This window comes from Caretta caretta, chromosome 13 (genome assembly GCF_965140235.1).
Source record: "Caretta caretta isolate rCarCar2 chromosome 13, rCarCar1.hap1, whole genome shotgun sequence".
Lineage (NCBI taxonomy): Eukaryota > Metazoa > Chordata > Testudines > Cheloniidae > Caretta > Caretta caretta.
Window position 1 is genome coordinate 31115097 of NC_134218.1, and position 17525 is coordinate 31132621.

Here is a 17525-nt window from a genome sequence, read left to right on the forward strand (position 1 = left end):
TTCCCATGCTGCAAGCTCAACCAATGCAAACCCAGTTTAACCACCGTGCAGACAGGCTGCAGGAAGTTGCACTGGTTTGATTAAATTGGTGCAGCACAACACCTTTGTTAAGCTGGTGCAGTGTGTGTAGAGCAGGCCTTGGAACTGTCGTTAAATGGGTGCACAAACTGCGTGCCTGCAATCCCTACAGAGCAGGAACGTGGCCGTGTTGCACACACGTAGCACGGAAATCTGTGTACGCTGCTCTCTCCTCCATGCATCACAAACATTCCCCAGGCTGTGCAGGGTGGCCAAGTGTTCTGGTAAAGTGTCTCACTTCTGGAATACCATGCAGTTTGTCTCTTTGATCTGACACCCTTCCCATTGCATTCAGCTGATTTTATTGCATTTCATTTATGTTGTTATTTAACATATTGCTGCAGTCCTGTGGTTAAGACACTGGACAGGACTGAGTTCGGAGTATTGTAGCCAAGGCCTAACTGACTGGCTCTTGGGTACTGCAGTATGGCAGATATAAAAGCAGGTGGATGACTAGAATAGATGAGACTAGATAGGCAGGGAGGGTGGTAATTGGTAGACCAGAGTCTTCCCTTTTTCTGTGTTTGGGGGGAAAACCTTGGCCGGCTGTCCTGCAAATGGACTTAAAACTCCCCCAGGAACGCCTGCAGTTGAGCTGCAGTCTGGAAGGATGCTGCTGTACTGGCTGTTGGGGCAGTTGCTGTGCATTCAGATGCTTTTAGGCATCTAGGCTTTCATCCAGGAAGCCAGCAGGCTCAGCAGTCAGGGATCCAGGGGACGTGGACAGAGGCAGGTTTGATTATCTGTGAACACAGCAAAGCATATGAGGGGCTATGCCCCCTGTGGGGAGGAAGGCAACTCAGGTTCTGGGATGGCCATATTCTTCTGCATTAGAGATCTCAGCTCTGATTTGCAGTAGAGTTTGAACGTGCTTGTCACCAGCTCTTCAGTCTGACTGTGGTAAATCCTGTGAGTATGTGACCCTCTGCCTGGTCTACAAGTCACTCTGCTTCTAAAACAACCTCTTGCATTTGGTCTCCAACAGTTAGGCTTGTCGCCCGTTCTCTCTGGCCGTTTAGTTTGAGAATGGCTTTGGTCACCGTGCCGTATCCTCTCATCTAGTGCGAGCCTGGGGCCTACTCTGTGCAGATTTTGTACCAGAGTAACTGTGCTGGGGGTGAGCTAATTATACTGGTGGAAGCCTTAACATGGATGCAGTTAGACCAGTATAAACATCCTTTATTCCCCTTTCCGTTCAGGAATAGCTATATGGGTAATAAACACCTTTATAATAGTGTAATCATGTCCACGCCGGGGAATGTGCCCCTAGAACTGCAGGGAGAGAGCTGGGGAATCCCCCAGGCTGTGGTGTGAGGTGTGCAGGCTGCTCACATTTCCCATGTTAAATCCTCGGAGGAGTCCCAGCGACATACCCGCTCCCTGGGGTCGCTGCTCCGAGGCTGGGGGTGCCGTTGCCGCAGGAATGCTGTTTGGCCAGCAGGCACAATGCTATTGTGAATGTGCCCATGCAACAGTCTCTCTGTTGTGTGGGTTCCCCTGTGAAAACGTCTGAGGAGAAGCTGTGTTCTGTTAATTTCTAACCTTGTACCAGCATGTGACCAGAAAGACCCTGCTAAAGTGACTGAAAAGAGACCTTAACGTTGCAGACAGCCTGGTCTCAAACCATCATCCCAGCTGTGCACCAGTGAAGTGTAATAACTGCCTAGTGGCTGTGGCCAGCACTGGCTCTGCAGAGCGGTGAGCGAGATGGAGCGGGAAGTACTGTGGGATGCCTCGCCCTGGGCAGTCGTGAGGGTAGGGCTGTGACTCTGAGGAGCTGAGAGTTCATGTGGCTTCCCCAGTGTTAGTGGTCCCTGTGGGAACAGGAGTAGATATGAAACATACCAAGGCTCCTGCCCTGGGTGCCCCTCTCCTCCCTGGGCTCCCTGCTTCCCTGTCAGACTGAGTCTGCCCCTGGCTGTGTCGTCCCTGTAGTGAGACTGTTGTCTTCTCTCTGCAGGAGCATGACATCGAGACAGCTTTTGGAGTTGTCCATGTCACCATGCGGGGCACCCCGAAGGGGAAGAGACCTGTCATCCTCACTTACCACGACATTGGTCTCAACCGTAAGTCCTCTTGCTCCAAAGACTCTCTCGCTCTCCCCCATCAGCCTGTATCGGCTCTAAAGGGCCGGTTTTAAGGCAAGACTCGGAGTCTTAGTGATCCCTGGGAGCCGCCTGGTCCCCTGATGTGGAGAGCACAGAAATCAAGCTGGCCTGGAGCTGCGACGGGGACAGAGCACATGACAAGGCCTTTGTCTGGAGTGCAGCTCTCTGCATAGGGTGACCAGATGTCCTGTTTTTATAGGGACAGTCCCGTTTTTTGGGACTTTTTCTTATATAGGTGCCTGTTACCCCCCACCCCCGTCCCATTTTTTCACAGTTGCTATCTGGTCACCCTATCTCTGCAGGCCTTGAAGGCCCCGGTGGGGGGAGTCTCAGAGAGGATGCAGAGCGGCCAGCAGTTCAGTCAAAGGCCCAGCTGAGTTGAGCACTGACTGATGGAGCTGCCTGCCCAAGGCCTTCCCACACGCCGCCCCCTCCTTTACGGAGAGGCTGGGCAGACTAGTTAGCGGCAGACGTGGCGTGGTGCTGAGAACTGCTCGAAGGCAGGCACTGCTGTTATAGGTCCTCATCACCCCAGCCCCTCTTCCAAAAGGTTTTACCCCCAGGAGCTTCCCAGGCCCCTCACGTAACTGTTCTTAGGAAAGTCCAGCACCTGTGTATACGAGTAACCAGGATCTCTTGGTCTGGCTGCAAACCCCAGTGTTCCTCAGTCCTGTGTCCTCTTGCTATAGACTGAGTCTTGTGAGCTGTGCAGTGCGGTGTCTGGCTGATTGGCTGGGCAGTGAGGGTAGCTTGCGATTGTTTCTGCCCCACCCCCTCCCGCTGCTCTCCCAACACCAAACACTCCCTAGATTGCTGTCACATGGACTTTAACAGACCCCTGGTCACACCATGCACCACCAGGCTTCGGGTGTCCAAACAGTGCACAGCAGCAATGGGGTTTCCAGAGCAGCCTGTTTGGGTCAGTGCAGGCAGGTGGCACTGCTGTTCCAAGCATGAGTTGTAGCAGAATTTGGGCCGGGTCCAAGGCTCACTAGGCATTTCTCTTGCAGACAAATCCTGTTTCAATGCATTCTTTAACTTTGAAGACATGCAGGAGATTACCCAGCACTTTGCTGTGTGCCATGTGGATGCACCAGGCCAGCAGGAGGGAGCTCCCCCTTTCCCGACTGGGTAAGAACTCTCCGAAGCCCCTTCTCAGAGCTCCAGGTGTGCTCAGGGCCTGCTCACACCAAGATGCTATTTAATCCAAATGGGGCTCCCCATGCTGCCAGAGGCAGGCTGCCACCTGGTCAGTCCTGGCGGTAGGGGGAGGGATCACTCCAGCCAGCAGGGTCTCTGTCCTCTGGAGCAGAGGAGGCACTAAGAGCCAGTGCTGGAAGTGATGCTGCTGGGAGATTTCTGATTTAGCACATGATCCCAGCCGACCCAAACTAAGATATAGCTGGAGTTGCTTGGTCCATCCCTCCATTCTCCAGCATGGGATCTGTGCTGGACAGATCTCTGCGAACACAGCTTACGGGGCGGGATCCATAATGTGCCATGCTGCAGTGTCATTGCACCGTAGTTACCCGAGCCCACGCCGATCAAACGCTCCTGCCTATTGGAATGTCATCGGAAGGCTGGTGTCTGCGTCCCCTCTGGTGGTCAGTGTTCGGAGGCTTGCCGATTCCAGCCTCTCCTTTGGGTTTCAGGTACCACTATCCTAGTATGGATGAACTGGCTGAAATGCTGTCTGCTGTTCTAACCCACCTGAGGTGAGTGTGCAGAGGGGCCCAGGCTGACTCCTGTCAGATTATTGCAAGAGGGCATGCTGCCATTCCAGCAGCTCTGCCTGTGCTCCTGCGGGGCTCTGCTTGGGCTGCGTGCAATGGACAATGGCTGTCCCAGGCCCTTGCCCAGCCCACACAGCCTTGGCATGGAGTGACATGTGCCACCGCATGCCTGCTGTGTGACTGCAGGGCCCAAAAGAGAACAAGCCTTTGATCCAGGTGAGCTGGTCTGAGGTCTGGATGGGGTGGGGGTACCCAGGGCTTCAGTTTAAAGTGTCTCTTCTGACTCTGATGCGTCTGTATTTCAGCCTGAAAAGCATCATTGGGATTGGCGTTGGAGCTGGTGCTCACATCCTCAGCAGGTTTGCAGTAAGTAGGTTTTTTTTCCACCCTGCCCCCACTAACCATACTGCCTCTTTGCAGGGCATAGGCAGAGAAGCAGGGATTTCAGGATACATCCAAATGAGAGCTGCTTAGGGTACCTGAGGGGTTAAACAGAGCCAGGGCTGCTCTACAGCCTTGCCAGACTCGGGGGGAGTGCCTGGCGTAGGGATGCCATTAGAGTCAGTTAATTGCCATTAGATGCTGGAGAGGTCAGTGGGGTTGGGGATTGGCCCCTCGCACATGTAGGAGAGGAGACATGTAGATGCTCCATGGTCACACTGTACTGAATCTCATCTCAGCATTCATAGCTAGAAAGATAAATCCCATTTCTAAAATCTGCGGTTCAGACTTAGAGCCCCATAAACAGCTTTCCTGTGCTGAGTCCAGTAATCCAAGGCGGATTGGAAATCCAGACTGAAAGCTGTCATTGTGGGTCTCCGAGTGCAGCAGTGGGTGCTCTCGCTTCCCACAGTAAGCAGTCTGGGTTCAGGTTCTAGCATGGTCATGGGTATTAGACAGTGTCCAGCTGCCCAGAAAATGGACATCTCAAGTGGTTTCAACTTGTCTTGGTCTCTTCCCCGTGGGCAAGTGTGGTGGCAGAGCTGTGTGGGCGATGTAAACACAATAGCTGAGTTCCCCATGCCTTTCTCGAGTCAGCTTCTTTCCTTCTATCAGTGGATTAAAACTGAGTGGACTCTAGATGTAACTATATTCCCCAAACAGTCCCTGCTGAAAACTCTGGATGCTGACAACATGTCCCATGTCATGGGCCTGCAATTTACAGGAGGCTGAGTGTGGCCATGGTTAAGGTGGAGCACTGGAAATGTCTTCCTGCTTTGTTATGGACTCCCTACATGTGACCCTGGCAGAGTCACTTCGATTTTCTTGCTTCAGTAGAATGGGGTGAGGCTGCTGCCCTTGCTCTGTGAGAAGTATTGTTAGCAATTATCCAATCAGGGTTTCAGTTACAGGTTCTCCTCTTATTTTGCTGTCTCTGACTCTCTCAGGGAGTTCCCCAACCATTGTGCCTCCTGGTCCCCTGGGGCCCCTCACACTGAATGTGCTGTGTTTCTCTCCTTGCAGCTGAATCACCCCGACCTGGTGGAGGGGCTTGTGCTCATCAATGTTGATCCATGTGCAAAAGGCTGGATGGACTGGGCAGCAGCCAAGGTGAGACTCTTCTCTCTCTCTTTCTGTGCATGAGTGCTGCAGACCATCCTGTACAAGTTACAGAGCCAGGCCCCGCAGGTTGGGTTCTCAAACAAAGCAGGGCTGGGATTGATCATGCATGACTGGGAGACCCTGGGTTACTGTAAGTGATGTTGGGTATCACCAGTCAGCTCAGAGTCAGTACAGCACTCAAGGTCCTAGCATGGACAGGGGATTGGCACATTTCTCTCGGATGTGCTGGTGAACTCCAGGGAGCTGTGTTCTGTATGCTTCTATGGCAGGAGCCAAGCCCTTCCGAAACTCTAGGGGCTCATTCCCTGTACCTAAAGCTAGTTTGGCCTTTACAGTTTTTCAGTCATTTGTCGCTAAGTTTCGCATAGGAATTTGCATGAGATGTTTTTGTTACTTTTCAGTTTTCAGGCTGGACGACCAACATAGTGGACATTGTCTTGGCTCACCATTTTGGTCATGTAAGTAACCTGCAGGCTGCAGAGCTGATGATACTAGGCAAGGTGTAGGCCTTATACTTTGTACTCAGCTGTCCTTCAGATCTTGAGATCTCTCTGAGCCAAACAACTGTTTCCACAGGTGGTGCCAGGTTCTCTGCTGGGCAACCCTGCAGCCAGGACTTGGCACCTTTAATGACATTCATGCAGATTCTATTACCTGCCCTGCCCACTCGCGCCATTCTCAGCATCAGGCAAGGCAGTAAAATGTGAACGAATTCCACTCTCTCCTGCTGAAGAGCTGATTTCCTAAACAACCCTGTCCCCTGCCTGCACCTAGGAAAGGAATGGTAGGGTCGTGTGGCATATGCGGATGCCAGTCGCACAGCTGTGATGCCATCCAGGCATTTAGAAGCTCTCTGAGAAGCAGCAGCTTTATAATAGGCCACCAATGCAAACTCAGGTCTTAAAAACAAGACTCTTTCCTCACAGCTCCCTTTCCTCTGTGGTCCCAGTGCAGAGCAAGTCTCCACTGGTTTCTGGGGAAAAGCCAGCAACAAATGAAGCTGTCTGCACTCGTCACCATAAACTCTTATATTTCTTGGGAACTTATTTAGGGAGCAGCTCTGAATTTCGGCAGAACTCGGGAAATGTTTGAGCCCATCCCTTGTACGGCCATGTGCAATGTTTTTTTAGGAATGTAGTAATCTGGGTGAGTTCTTTACAAACAAACTCGCTCTTTTATAGTAAACAGGGGTTTTCCAGGCCAGTGTGTTCCAACAGAGCCTTTTGTGTGCAATCCTTCTTCTCCAAGTGTCACCACTTAGCAGCTGTCCCTCTGCTGCCTTTTGCTATCCCTGCTACTTAGCTTTGAATCCTGCCCTGAATTCCCCCACTGGTTAAGAGGTCTGAGGAATTTACATGAGTGTCTCCAGAAACAGGTTCGGTTGGTGAAGTTACAGATGTGCCCAGCTGCTATGAACAGAGGATGTGAGTGGCAAGTGAGCCTGCAAACAGGGCTTTCCTGGGCTTGTCAAATCCACACAGGGTCAGACATTTTGCTGACCCAACAATTAAGCTTTTCCCAGTCCCTGCAGACCCTGTGCTGCTGGTCTGTCCATGGAAACTAGTGCAGTGGGCACCTGGTGTGTGGTTGCCCTGACCGTCCTCCAAATTTGCCCAACGCAGCTGATAAGAGGGGACCGGCAGGTTCCTTTGTGTTCAGTCTGGAGACATTTTACTTGCTGTGAGAGTTGGGGGGACAGTGGAACATTTACTTGCTGTGAGAGTTGCGGGGACAGTGGGACATTTACATGCTATGAGAGTTGGGGGGACAGTGGGACAATGTGTCCAGCCACATACCAAGGCACTAACCTGCCCTACTCCTCCTGTCAAGCTCTTCCTTTTGACCTCAGGGACAGCAGCCCTGGGCTGCCCTCGAGGCTCTCTTCCCCCCTCCCTGACCTCAGGGGCAGCAGGGCCGGGCCGCATCCTGCTGAGCCATTCCCAAACTAGTTTTTTACAGAAGGGGGAAAAACAGATCCATGCGTCTTGGAAACAATGATTCTCTCTAGATGCTGACTGGTTCTAGGTAATTCTTACCAGTCTTTCTCTTTCCAGCCATGGCTGGCTTTCTCTCAGTCAGGATCTTCCACAGAAGTACAAAGTGATGCTTCCCCTTGTCTTCCTAGGCAAAAGAGGTTTGCCTAAATAGGCTTTCCACTTATATTCAGTTCCTAGGGACTTCAGCCCCCTTGGCGAAGGACCCATCTGTCCCAGCTTGCAAGAGCTCTGGCCCTTGTGCCTGTCCAATGATGACTTCTCCTCTCTCCTTATATCTTCCCAAACTCCCTGTTTTGTCCCCGACTCAGGATGACCTCACACTGTTCTTCCATTCCTGTGGGCTTCCCATCCCCCTGCTGATTTGTACGTGAACGGGGCTGCCATTGTTTTGATTCCACCGTGCCTAAATTACACAGGACACAGCCTTCCCTCCTAGCTGGGAGAAATCCTGTTCTCTCCCTTTGTTTGGTCACAGACTTTAAAGCATAATATTAGTGAGGCTCAGTAATTCCTGGTCTGGTCTTAACACAGACATTTCACGAGGATACTAATCACCAGCATGTGACCAGTTCACGTATGATACCTTCCACACCCCTTCGACACAGACTGTGACAGTAGTGAGTTGGGTGTAGTGAATATGTCAGGCCTGGCAGGAGTTGCTGACACACAGGAGCGAATGCCTAGTGGGTCTCTGTCACAATCACCAAACCTCCCGCCTCTGTAGGTGACTGTTCAGTGTATGCTCTGCTCTGCCCACTTCACCTCCTCGTGCCCGCCCCTCACATTGCTCCTTTCTCTCACCCTCCCCGTACAATCAGATCCCACAGTCAGGGCTTCTCTACTCGACACATCCCTGCTGGTGTGCTGTGCCAGCAGGCCCCTAGTGGAGAGGCAGCGTAAGCCTCCAGAAGGAGGAGTTCTGCCAGTGTAGCTACACCACCTCCAGGAGCAACATCAGCTGTATCGACAAGAGCGCTCTGCGTCTACGCTGGGGTTTGTCGGCACAGCTGTGTCGGCGGGGGAGGGGGATTTCACACTCCTAACTGCTATAGGTATGCCGGCAAAACTTCAGAGTGTGCACTAACCTCAGGTGAAGCATCTTTACAGGCCTGGACAGTGGGGTAAGATTTTTCTCTGCAAATAACACCCATCAAAGGGCTTGTCTATGTGAGAAAATTGTGTATGGTACAGAGAAGGTGGCAAAAGCCGCTAATTTGGAGGCAGCTATACCAATATGAGTGCTTATGCCAATACAGCATAGTCCAGTTCAGGAACCAAGATAAGCTACTTACTGGTATAAGGCACCTTTCTACTGATATAACTGCATCTCCATAGAGCTTGTACCAATATAATCATCTTGGTAAAAGATCATACGCCTAATGGACCTAGTTCTATTAGCAAAACTTGTAGTGTAAATCAGTCCTGAGTGTGGTTTGGGATTTTTACCATTTGCTTTATCAGCAGAATGAATTGCTTAACTGAACCCAGCTCAGTAATTTGTTGCACGTTCAGTGAAGTTCATTTCTCAAATTGCATTTTTAAATGTATAATAGTAACAACGAGGTTGATCGATGTCTTTTTCTAAACTCCTCTCCCCACATGTGCAGGAAGAACTGCAAGCTAATCTGGACCTGATCCAGACTTACAGACTCCATATTGCACAGGACATTAACCAAGAGAACCTTCAGATGTTTCTTGCCTCATATAACAGGTACAGGACTCCATTCTGCCAATGCATAGAAGGCCGATCTCAGAGTTACCCTCACGCCTTGTGCATCACTGGGTACAAACAGCATTGCAGCAAATGTAACACCAGGGAGCAGGGGAGGAATCCATGGGGGATGAATAGTTCAGCTCCACTGCGGGAGGGCGCCCTCAAATCTTTCCTAGTGCCTCCTAATACTCTTCAGTGAGTCTCTTCCACAATGAGCTACTCTGTGTGAAGCTCCCTACAGAGCCCAACCCTTCCTTGACTTCAGCTCACTGCTCTGGACTCTTGTAACTAATGATTTTCTATTACAAATCGAGCCTCCTCAGCCTTTCTGCCCAGATCAGCCTTTCTGCCCTCCGGGGCACTTCAGAAACAGGAGACGTGGAGGCTCAGGAGCGCTCTACGCCTGGTAAAAGGGCTCACATCCACCTGTTGTTTCCCTTCGTATCCTCTCAGGTTTTGACCCTTAAGTGCAAACCGGTGCTTTGGGTGCTCTGCTGAGTGAGCCACGTGGCTTTGCTAACCTGCCACCACCGCCTCTGTGGGTCAGGCCCAGGTTGTTTCTGAAGCTCGGAGACCAGGCCCTGTTTTCTGACTTATTGCTGCTCCTCTGAGCAGTACCTGCATGTGGTGTGGGGCATCGTGCTGCGTTTTCAGATGAGGCTCACAGATTCCTCTGTGTGTGACCTTTGTCACTTTGTATTTTGGTCTCCTTTGAGCCTTTCAGCCTTTGGGGAGGCTGAGTCCTCTCGTTCCATGGCCCTCTCTCCAGACGGAATCCACAGGATCTCATTGGCACCCACCACACCCGGATTATCTGGGTTGGTCTGATGGAGAGTTGTTCTCCTTTGTCTTCTAGCCGCAGAGACCTGGAAATTGAGAGGCCAGTTCTGGGCATCGGTGAAAACACAACAAAAACATTCAAGTAAGTTGCTGTGGATCGCTCTGTGCACCCGTTTCAAACTGCAGAGTTAGTTCCACAGAGAGGCTGCTGCGTCTCGGCAAGAGACCCAAGAGCCTGAATGCTGAGAAGAATTCAGCAGCACTGTGCTCAGGATGCAGAAATATTAATCTAGAGTGCAGTGTGGTGGGGGCACATCATGGCTCCAGGGTTAAGGAGCCCCTTAAGAAGGAAATACCCTTTTGTTGCACATGGATGACAGTGTCCCCTCCACAAGCTCACAGCACTCACTTAAGGAGCAGCATTAATGTTCTGTTACTGGGTTCTAAGCAGCTCCTTTAGGAGATTTTTTAATGTACTTCTCTGTCTTGATTTTTTGAGATTTGAAAATTGACCCACTTCTGGGTTATAGCAAAATCTAAGTCCTAGGCTAACTTTAAGTTTAATAATGTTGTTTTTTTAAATTTTTGAATACTCAGTCATAAGTAAGGCTGTGACCCCACTCCCAGCAGCAGGAGTTTGGGAGTGGGAGGGGGTTGGGGTATGGAAGCAGGTGAGGGGTCTGGGCGGCGCTTAGCTCGGGGGCTCCTCGGAAGCAGCCAGCATGTCCGGCTCCTAGGTGGAGGCGCAGCCAGGAAGCTCCATGCACTGCCTCCGTCTGCAGGTGCCGCCCCCACAGCTCCCATTGGTCGCAGTTCCTGGCCACTGGAAGCTGTGGAGCAGGCGCTCAGGGCGGGGGCAGCGCGCAGAGCTCCCCAGGCTGCGTTTCCATCTAGGGGCTTCAGGGACATGGCGGCTGTTTCCAGGAGCCCCATGGAGCCAGGTAAGGAGCCTGCCAGCCCCCCCCCCCGCATCCCCGAGCAGTCGCAGGAGTCCCGGGCCACGCACTGCTGCCCAGCCTCCCGCCCCCCCGAGCAGCAGCAGGGGTCATAGAATCATTAGAATATCAGGGTTGGAAGGGACCTCAGGAGGTCATCTAGTCCAACCCTCTGCTCAAAGCAGGACCAATCCCCAACTAATCCTGGACCCCACACCGCTCCCCAGTGGGGGTCCCGAGCCATGCTCTAAATTAACAAAGGTTTTTTTGAGAGGCTAGAGGAGAATAGAACTAAGCTGGAGCCATGAAAGCTATGGATAGATTAATTGCACTGCAATTAATGTACTTCTCTGCTGGCTTTTGCCCAGGTGCCCTGCCTTATTAGTGGTTGGTGACAGCTCGCCTGCCGTTGAAGCTGTGGTATGTATACAAGGTCTCTTTTGCACTGAATGCTCTTCTTAGTCCCAATGAGCAATTAGCAACCCCCCACCACACCTACTGTCTCGTGGACCGGCTAGTACTCGGCACTCACCCAAAAAGTCTCACAAAAAGGGCTTGTATTTTATTTATTTTAGTCAGTAGTGCTGCTTGTGTTTCCCAAAGGAAGAAGCCAGGCTTCATGCCCTGGAAGTTGAGAGAGCGATCAGCTATTACTTAGAGCAGTGGTGTGCAAACTGGGGAGTGCACCCCCCAGCGGAGGCTCAAGAGATTCTCTGGCGGACGGGCGGGCGGAGGGGGGGGCCACGAAGAAACTGGGATCCCATGGGGGGAGCAGGATAAAAATACAGTGGGTATTGCTGGGCAGGAGCGGGATTAAGAAAAATAGTCCACCCCACGCCGCAAACATGAACGCCCCGGCCAGCAGCCACTGCTCTCCAGCTGCCCAGCTCTGAAGGCAGCGCCGCCATCAGCAGCAGCGCAGAAGGGTGGTAATGGGGTGCGACAGGAGGGGGCGCGATACATTCCATGAACGGTAAGCGGGGGCGCGACTGGAAAACTAGAGAAAACTCCTGGGCATTTCAGGAGCTCTAACAGCCTCCTTAGGGACAGATCTAAAGGGAGTTTGAGCTGAAAAGCTACGGGTGTATTAACTAAAGCCCTTGTTCCTGAGCGTCTCAGGGCTCACTCAGCTACGGCCATGGCAGTTTCAGTGAGCTGTATCTTGCAACAAGCCCTTAATGTAGATCATAGAATCATAGAATATAAGGGTTGGAAGGGACCCCAGAAGGTCATCTAGTCCAACCCCCTGCTCGAAGCAGGACCAATTCCCAGTTAAATCATCCCAGCCAGGGCTTTGTCAAGCCTGACCTTAAAAACCTCTAAGGAAGGAGATTCTACCACCTCCCTAGGTAACGCATTCCAGTGTTTCACCACGCTCTTAGTGAAAAAGTTTTTCCTAATATCCAATCTAAACCTCCCCCACTGCAGCTTGAGACCATTACTCCTCGTTCTGTCATCTGATACCATTGAGAACAGTCTAGAGCCATCCTCTTTGGAACCCCCTTTCAGGTAGTTGAAAGCAGCTATCAAATCCCCCCTCATTCTTCTCTTCTGCAGGCTAAACAATCCCAGCTCCCTCAGCCTCTCCTCATAACTCATGTGTTCCAGACCCCTAATCATTTTTGTTGCCCTTCGCTGGACTCTCTCCAATTTATCCACATCCTTCTTGAAGTGTGGGGCCCAAAACTGGACACAGTACTCCAGATGAGGCCTCACCAATGTCGAATAGAGGGGAACGATCACATCCCTTGATCTGCTCGCTATGCCCCTACTTATACATCCCAAAATGCCATTGGCCTTCTTGGCAACAAGGGCACACTGCTGACTCATATCCAGCTTCTCGTCCACTGTCACCCCTAGGTCCTTTTCCGCAGAACTGCTGCCTAACCATTCGGTCCCTAGTTTGTAGCTGTGCATTGGGTTCTTCCGTCCTAAGTGCAGGACCCTGCACTTATCCTTATTGAACCTCATCAGATTTCTTTTGGCCCAATCCTCCAATTTGTCTAGGTCCTTCTGTATCCTATCCCTCCCCTCCAGCGTATCTACCACTCCTCCCAGTTTAGTATCATCCGCAAATTTGCTGAGAGTGCAATCCACACCATCCTCCAGATCATTTATGAAGATATTGAACAAAACTGGCCCCAGGACTGACCCTTGGGGCACTCCACTTGATACCGGCTGCCAACTAGACATGGAGCCATTGATCACTACCCGTTGAGCCCGACAATCTAGCCAGCTTTCTACCCACCTTGTAGTGCATTCATCCAGCCCATACTTCCTTAACTTGCTGACAAGAATACTGTGGGAGACCGTGTCAAAAGCTTTGCTAAAATCAAGAAACAATACATCCACTGCTTTCCCTTCATCTACAGAACCAGTAATCTCATCATAAAAGGCGATTAGATTAGTCAGGCATGACCTTCCTAGATCTATAGGGCTGCTACATGGCACTCAGTTCACACCGCCATGGGTCCCTGCTCTCTTCCCTAGAGTCCAGGTCGTTCACAGGGTTTGATTTTGCAGCAGGGATAGTGTCCCCGAGGACTCCAGTCGCTTCCCAGCTGGCAGCAGGGGGAGGCAGCAACGGGCTCTCCCAGGCCTCAGCCTCCGTGCATGTGACATAGCACGAAACAGCCTGATTCCCAGCTCCTGGACAGCACAGTAACATTGTGATGCATCATCCATCAATACACTGCGTAATAGTCTGCCCTGGCCTGGCCTGGCCTGACTCCACCAGCTCTCTTGGGCTCAGCTGACCTACGTACCACTCTCTGTACAGGTCTCCTGGATGGCCAGGGGTCCGGATCAGGGTTCCCCCTCCATGCTGTGGTGCCTCCCACTAGCTGTGTCTGCTGTAGCATAGGCTCTTGGTTGGGCGAGGTTCTGAATGTTTCAGCGTGCAAACCACCGCTCATGTGGTCTCTTGGTCACCTCCCGTCCCAACCACAGCCCCGTCTCCAGAGTGCTGGAGCTTTCTGCTCATGGCAGAGTGATGCAGGAGAGCTGTTCTGGATCAGTCTTTAGCACTAGGAGGGTTTCATTCTTACTGCAAGAAGTTACTCGTGCCCCTGCTGCTCTACATTCCATCTGTCCTCCGCTGTCTGATCACCTCCTCCCATGCTGGGACTGTGCTGGCGGCAGCCTGGTCCCCTGATGCTCCTGTCGCTGAGGGTGGTTGTTGTCTCTTGGGGAGCAGCAGCCCCAATGAAAGCACCTGCCCCATGCTCCAGATCTGACACATGTGGGCATGTGACGCCATTTGATATTCCCCTTTTTGTTTTTAGGTTGAATGTAACTCGCGTCTGGACCCCATCAACACTACGCTCCTGAAGGTACCAGGCAGCTCCAGGGGCCTGCCACAGACTGCCTTAGGGATACTACGTCTGCTGACAGCCCAGCTCTGTGCATTGATCTCCTTAAATGCATCTGGCTTTCACGGAGGTGTCTAGAGAGACGATCTGGGCCAGATGCTCTCCTGAGCCACTCAGCACAGGAGAGGAGGCAGGCTGCCAGGTTCCCGCAGTCCCTGCACTGCACCTCTCTGGCCTTGGCAAAACTTAGGGCAGCCTCGGAACTACTTGAGCTTACACTGACTGGAAAACAGTCCCCAAGGGAGCACCTGCCAGCTGAGAACTAGCGTGCAGAGGTGTCCCAGCCATGTGCTCTGCATGCCCCTAGTATGCCTCCTATGCCAGGGTCAGCTGGGGTGGCACAGGAGTCGCTTACACCACCTTTAGACCAATTGCAAGTCCCTGCCACCTCCACCCACTGCCAGGGGACTTCTCCACTGAGCAGACGGCCCTTCTCTCTAGGAGGCAGAAAGAGCCTGGATATTAGGGTCGGGGAGTCTATCCCTCCGCTGGCAGGAAGGGCCTTGGCACATGGCTGGTGAAGGAGGTGCTCTGTGACTCCTAGAATATGGCCCAGACACCCCTTGTTAATGGAGATGTGCAGCCTGTGAAGACTAGCGGGCCATGCTCCTTGAGCCAAGTGGAGACAGTCACGGTGAAGCGCTGCATGCTGGAACCCCCAGTCACCACAGGCCACGGCTCTGTGTTAAAAGTGAGGGAGCAGCATCTGCTTTTTGGTCAGTGAGGATTGAATGGGCCCCAGTGGGGCTGGCAGTGTTAGCCCAGCCCCTGGCCTGGCCAGATGGCATGGGGAAGGGACTCTTCAAAGCCCCTCTTTCTTTTTTGCAGATGGCAGACTGCGGAGGGCTGCCCCAAGTGGTTCAGGTAAGAATTTGTCTCTGTTCTCTGGCTCGTGTTTTCCACAGCCTGGCCCCAGCTCTGCACATGTTAACACCTCGTGTTTTGTCTCCTCAGCCTGGGAAGCTGACAGAAGCCTTCAAGTACTTTGTGCAGGGAATGGGCTACAGTAAGTAGCAAACACAGCTTCCCTTGCCCAGTGGGGCTGGTGTGGGGGACGATGGCTTTGCCTGTGTGTCTATGACAGGCAGCGTCCCGTGGCACAGCCAGCCACGTACCCTCAGAGGCTCAGCTTAGCCTGGAGAAATGAGTGTCGCGCTGACGCATGTAAACAGATGTGTGTATCGAGATGCTAACCACCCTTAGCACCTAGAAGACAGCATGTCAGCTCTAGGGCTGGTGCATGGCAAAGCCTAGACAAGGCCTGCTGCCTTCGAATGGTAACCGCTCTGCTCTGGATCCCACAGGCAGCCCCTGGGGGCCTGTGGGGCTCCTGCCAGCGGTGGCAGCGGGTTAGCTCCAGGGCAGTCTGTGCTCAGCAGTGCTCTGGTCTGGAGACACTCGAGCTCTGCTCTGGGGCACAGCTGTGTACGCACTGTCCCGGGCAGATGGTGCCACTAGCTGCCCAGTGCATGAGTCACCTCCCGAGGCGCCTCCAGATATCAGCCCCAATATCTCTGGGAGCCCGGTGAGAGCAGCCGTGGCTCTTCCCATCTCGTTGGTCAAGTCACCACTGAGGCCAAAGAGCCAACATTAACATGCCGGCAGCTGCCAGGGCCCCGGAAGAGTCATTGTCATCTCCAGTAAGCCAAAGACATTGGCTGAGCCAGCTGTGGTCCCACGGATATGGATGTGGGAAGACAGGTCTTATCCTACATGGCACCTGCTTGGCAGGTAAAACTGGCCCCCTAGAGAGAAGGTTGTTGGCTGAGTAGCCACCAGCAAACAGAGACGTCAACGTGCCGTGCTGTCAGAGGTTCCCCGGATCTTACGTGGACTAAGCAGAGTTCCCTGGGCCTGAGTGTGACCCTTGCTTCCCTGATGGCTAAGCTGTAAATGCTGTCATCAGGCATCGGAGGATCGGGGCTCCTTCAGGCAGGGTGTGGTGTGCCAGTGGGAGCGAGGGCACCCCTCCTTTAGCCTGTCTGAGTGACATGATGTTTGATAGGATCCATGTTGTGGCCCAGCAGAGACCCGAGCGAGGGCCCTGCTACCAGAGAATGGACGTAGGCCAGGGCAGAAGTCACTACCAGCAGGACACAGGCCCACTTGCCCCAGGTTAAGGAGCAGGGACCTCCCAAGTGGAAGGAAAGGCTCCTTCTTACTTGCCTCCTGCCCCTTGTCCAAGGCAGCCTGTGCTGCTCTAGCTGCCGTCCCCATCTCAGACACTGTCATGGAGGGGACACTCTGTGCTCATGGGCACAGCTGCAGAGACCATGACTGTCAGTTCAGGGGACAACACTCTGATCCCATGGCCCCCGTCTCGGGGCAGGGGAGGCTGGGCTGTAAATACTAAACACAGTGTCTTGTAAGGGGCCCTGCTCTTCTGAAAGGCCAGTGGAGCCACTAAGAACATGGCTTTTCCTGCGATCTTCAAGGGAATCTGATTTCCTTTCTTTCTAATGGGCAGAGAGCCGAGTAACATCTGCGGGAACTTCTGGGGCGATTTCCTCTCCAAGGGGAAGCTGCTAAGAAACTATCAGTGTGGGGTGTGAGTCCAGAGCCCAGGAGCACTGGCTGGCTGCAGACCTGGTGCGCTGGGGTTCGCTCTAGCAGCATGGTGCGTTCCAGGCTGATGGGGGAATTAACTTGCTTTCTCTTGTGTCCATCTCTTCCCTGCCTCACGTTGTTTCCAGTCCCTTATGTGCAGCTCAGCCACCTGAGCACGGAGTCAGGTACCTGCAAACCCACACCTAGCACAACCAGGGCTGCATACTGAGCTGAACCCCTGCCATCTTTCGGGTGCATTGCTCTGGTGGCTTACAGCATGTCCTGCTGGCGCTCTGGATCCTGGCCCGCTCCATTGTACATTGTGTGCACTGTGTGTTTTCACCTCTCATCTGTGTGTTGCTGATTGTTGCATGGTTTGCAGCTCTCTGGTTATCTGGAGCAAAGGACTCATTTTCAAAAGGTCTTGTGACCAATCACTACCTAATGTACAAGTTACCATGGCTACATTTGCAAATGGCCGGTTATGCAATTTGCAGTTGCCCACCTCAGACCTTTTGAAATCAGGCCATAAACCACCTGCTTTTGATGCATAAAGGCCCGGTTTTGGGGATCTGAGAGTAACTGTTCTGATCCTGTGTATAGCTCTTTTCACGCTTACCCAGCGGGGTGCTGGCACAAGAGAGCCCAGTGGTATCAGCTGTAGTTCACTACCTCTGTGACCTTGCTCCTTTTGACAGT

General features: G+C 52.6%; 1 protein-coding gene across 4 annotated transcripts in view; it reads left to right on the forward strand.

The window, feature by feature from the left end:
- NDRG3 (NDRG family member 3) overlaps positions 1–17525 on the forward strand; it is a 123323-nt gene that overhangs the window by 104158 nt on the left and 1640 nt on the right. For 2 of the 4 annotated variants that reach the window (XM_048819893.2, XM_075118851.1), the window contains exons 4-16: positions 2039–2144; positions 3197–3317; positions 3839–3901; positions 4225–4285; positions 5384–5470; positions 5884–5940; positions 9087–9190; positions 10050–10115; positions 11277–11328; positions 14193–14240; positions 15108–15143; positions 15234–15285; positions 16973–17011. In XM_048819893.2, coding sequence (XP_048675850.1) covers positions 2039–2144; positions 3197–3317; positions 3839–3901; positions 4225–4285; positions 5384–5470; positions 5884–5940; positions 9087–9190; positions 10050–10115; positions 11277–11328; positions 14193–14240; positions 15108–15143; positions 15234–15285; positions 16973–17011 — 892 coding nt within the window. The remainder of the gene's footprint in view (positions 1–2038; positions 2145–3196; positions 3318–3838; positions 3902–4224; positions 4286–5383; positions 5471–5883; positions 5941–9086; positions 9191–10049; positions 10116–11276; positions 11329–14192; positions 14241–15107; positions 15144–15233; positions 15286–16972; positions 17012–17525) is intronic. The other 2 variants (XM_048819894.2, XM_075118852.1) reach the window with 2 other exon arrangements.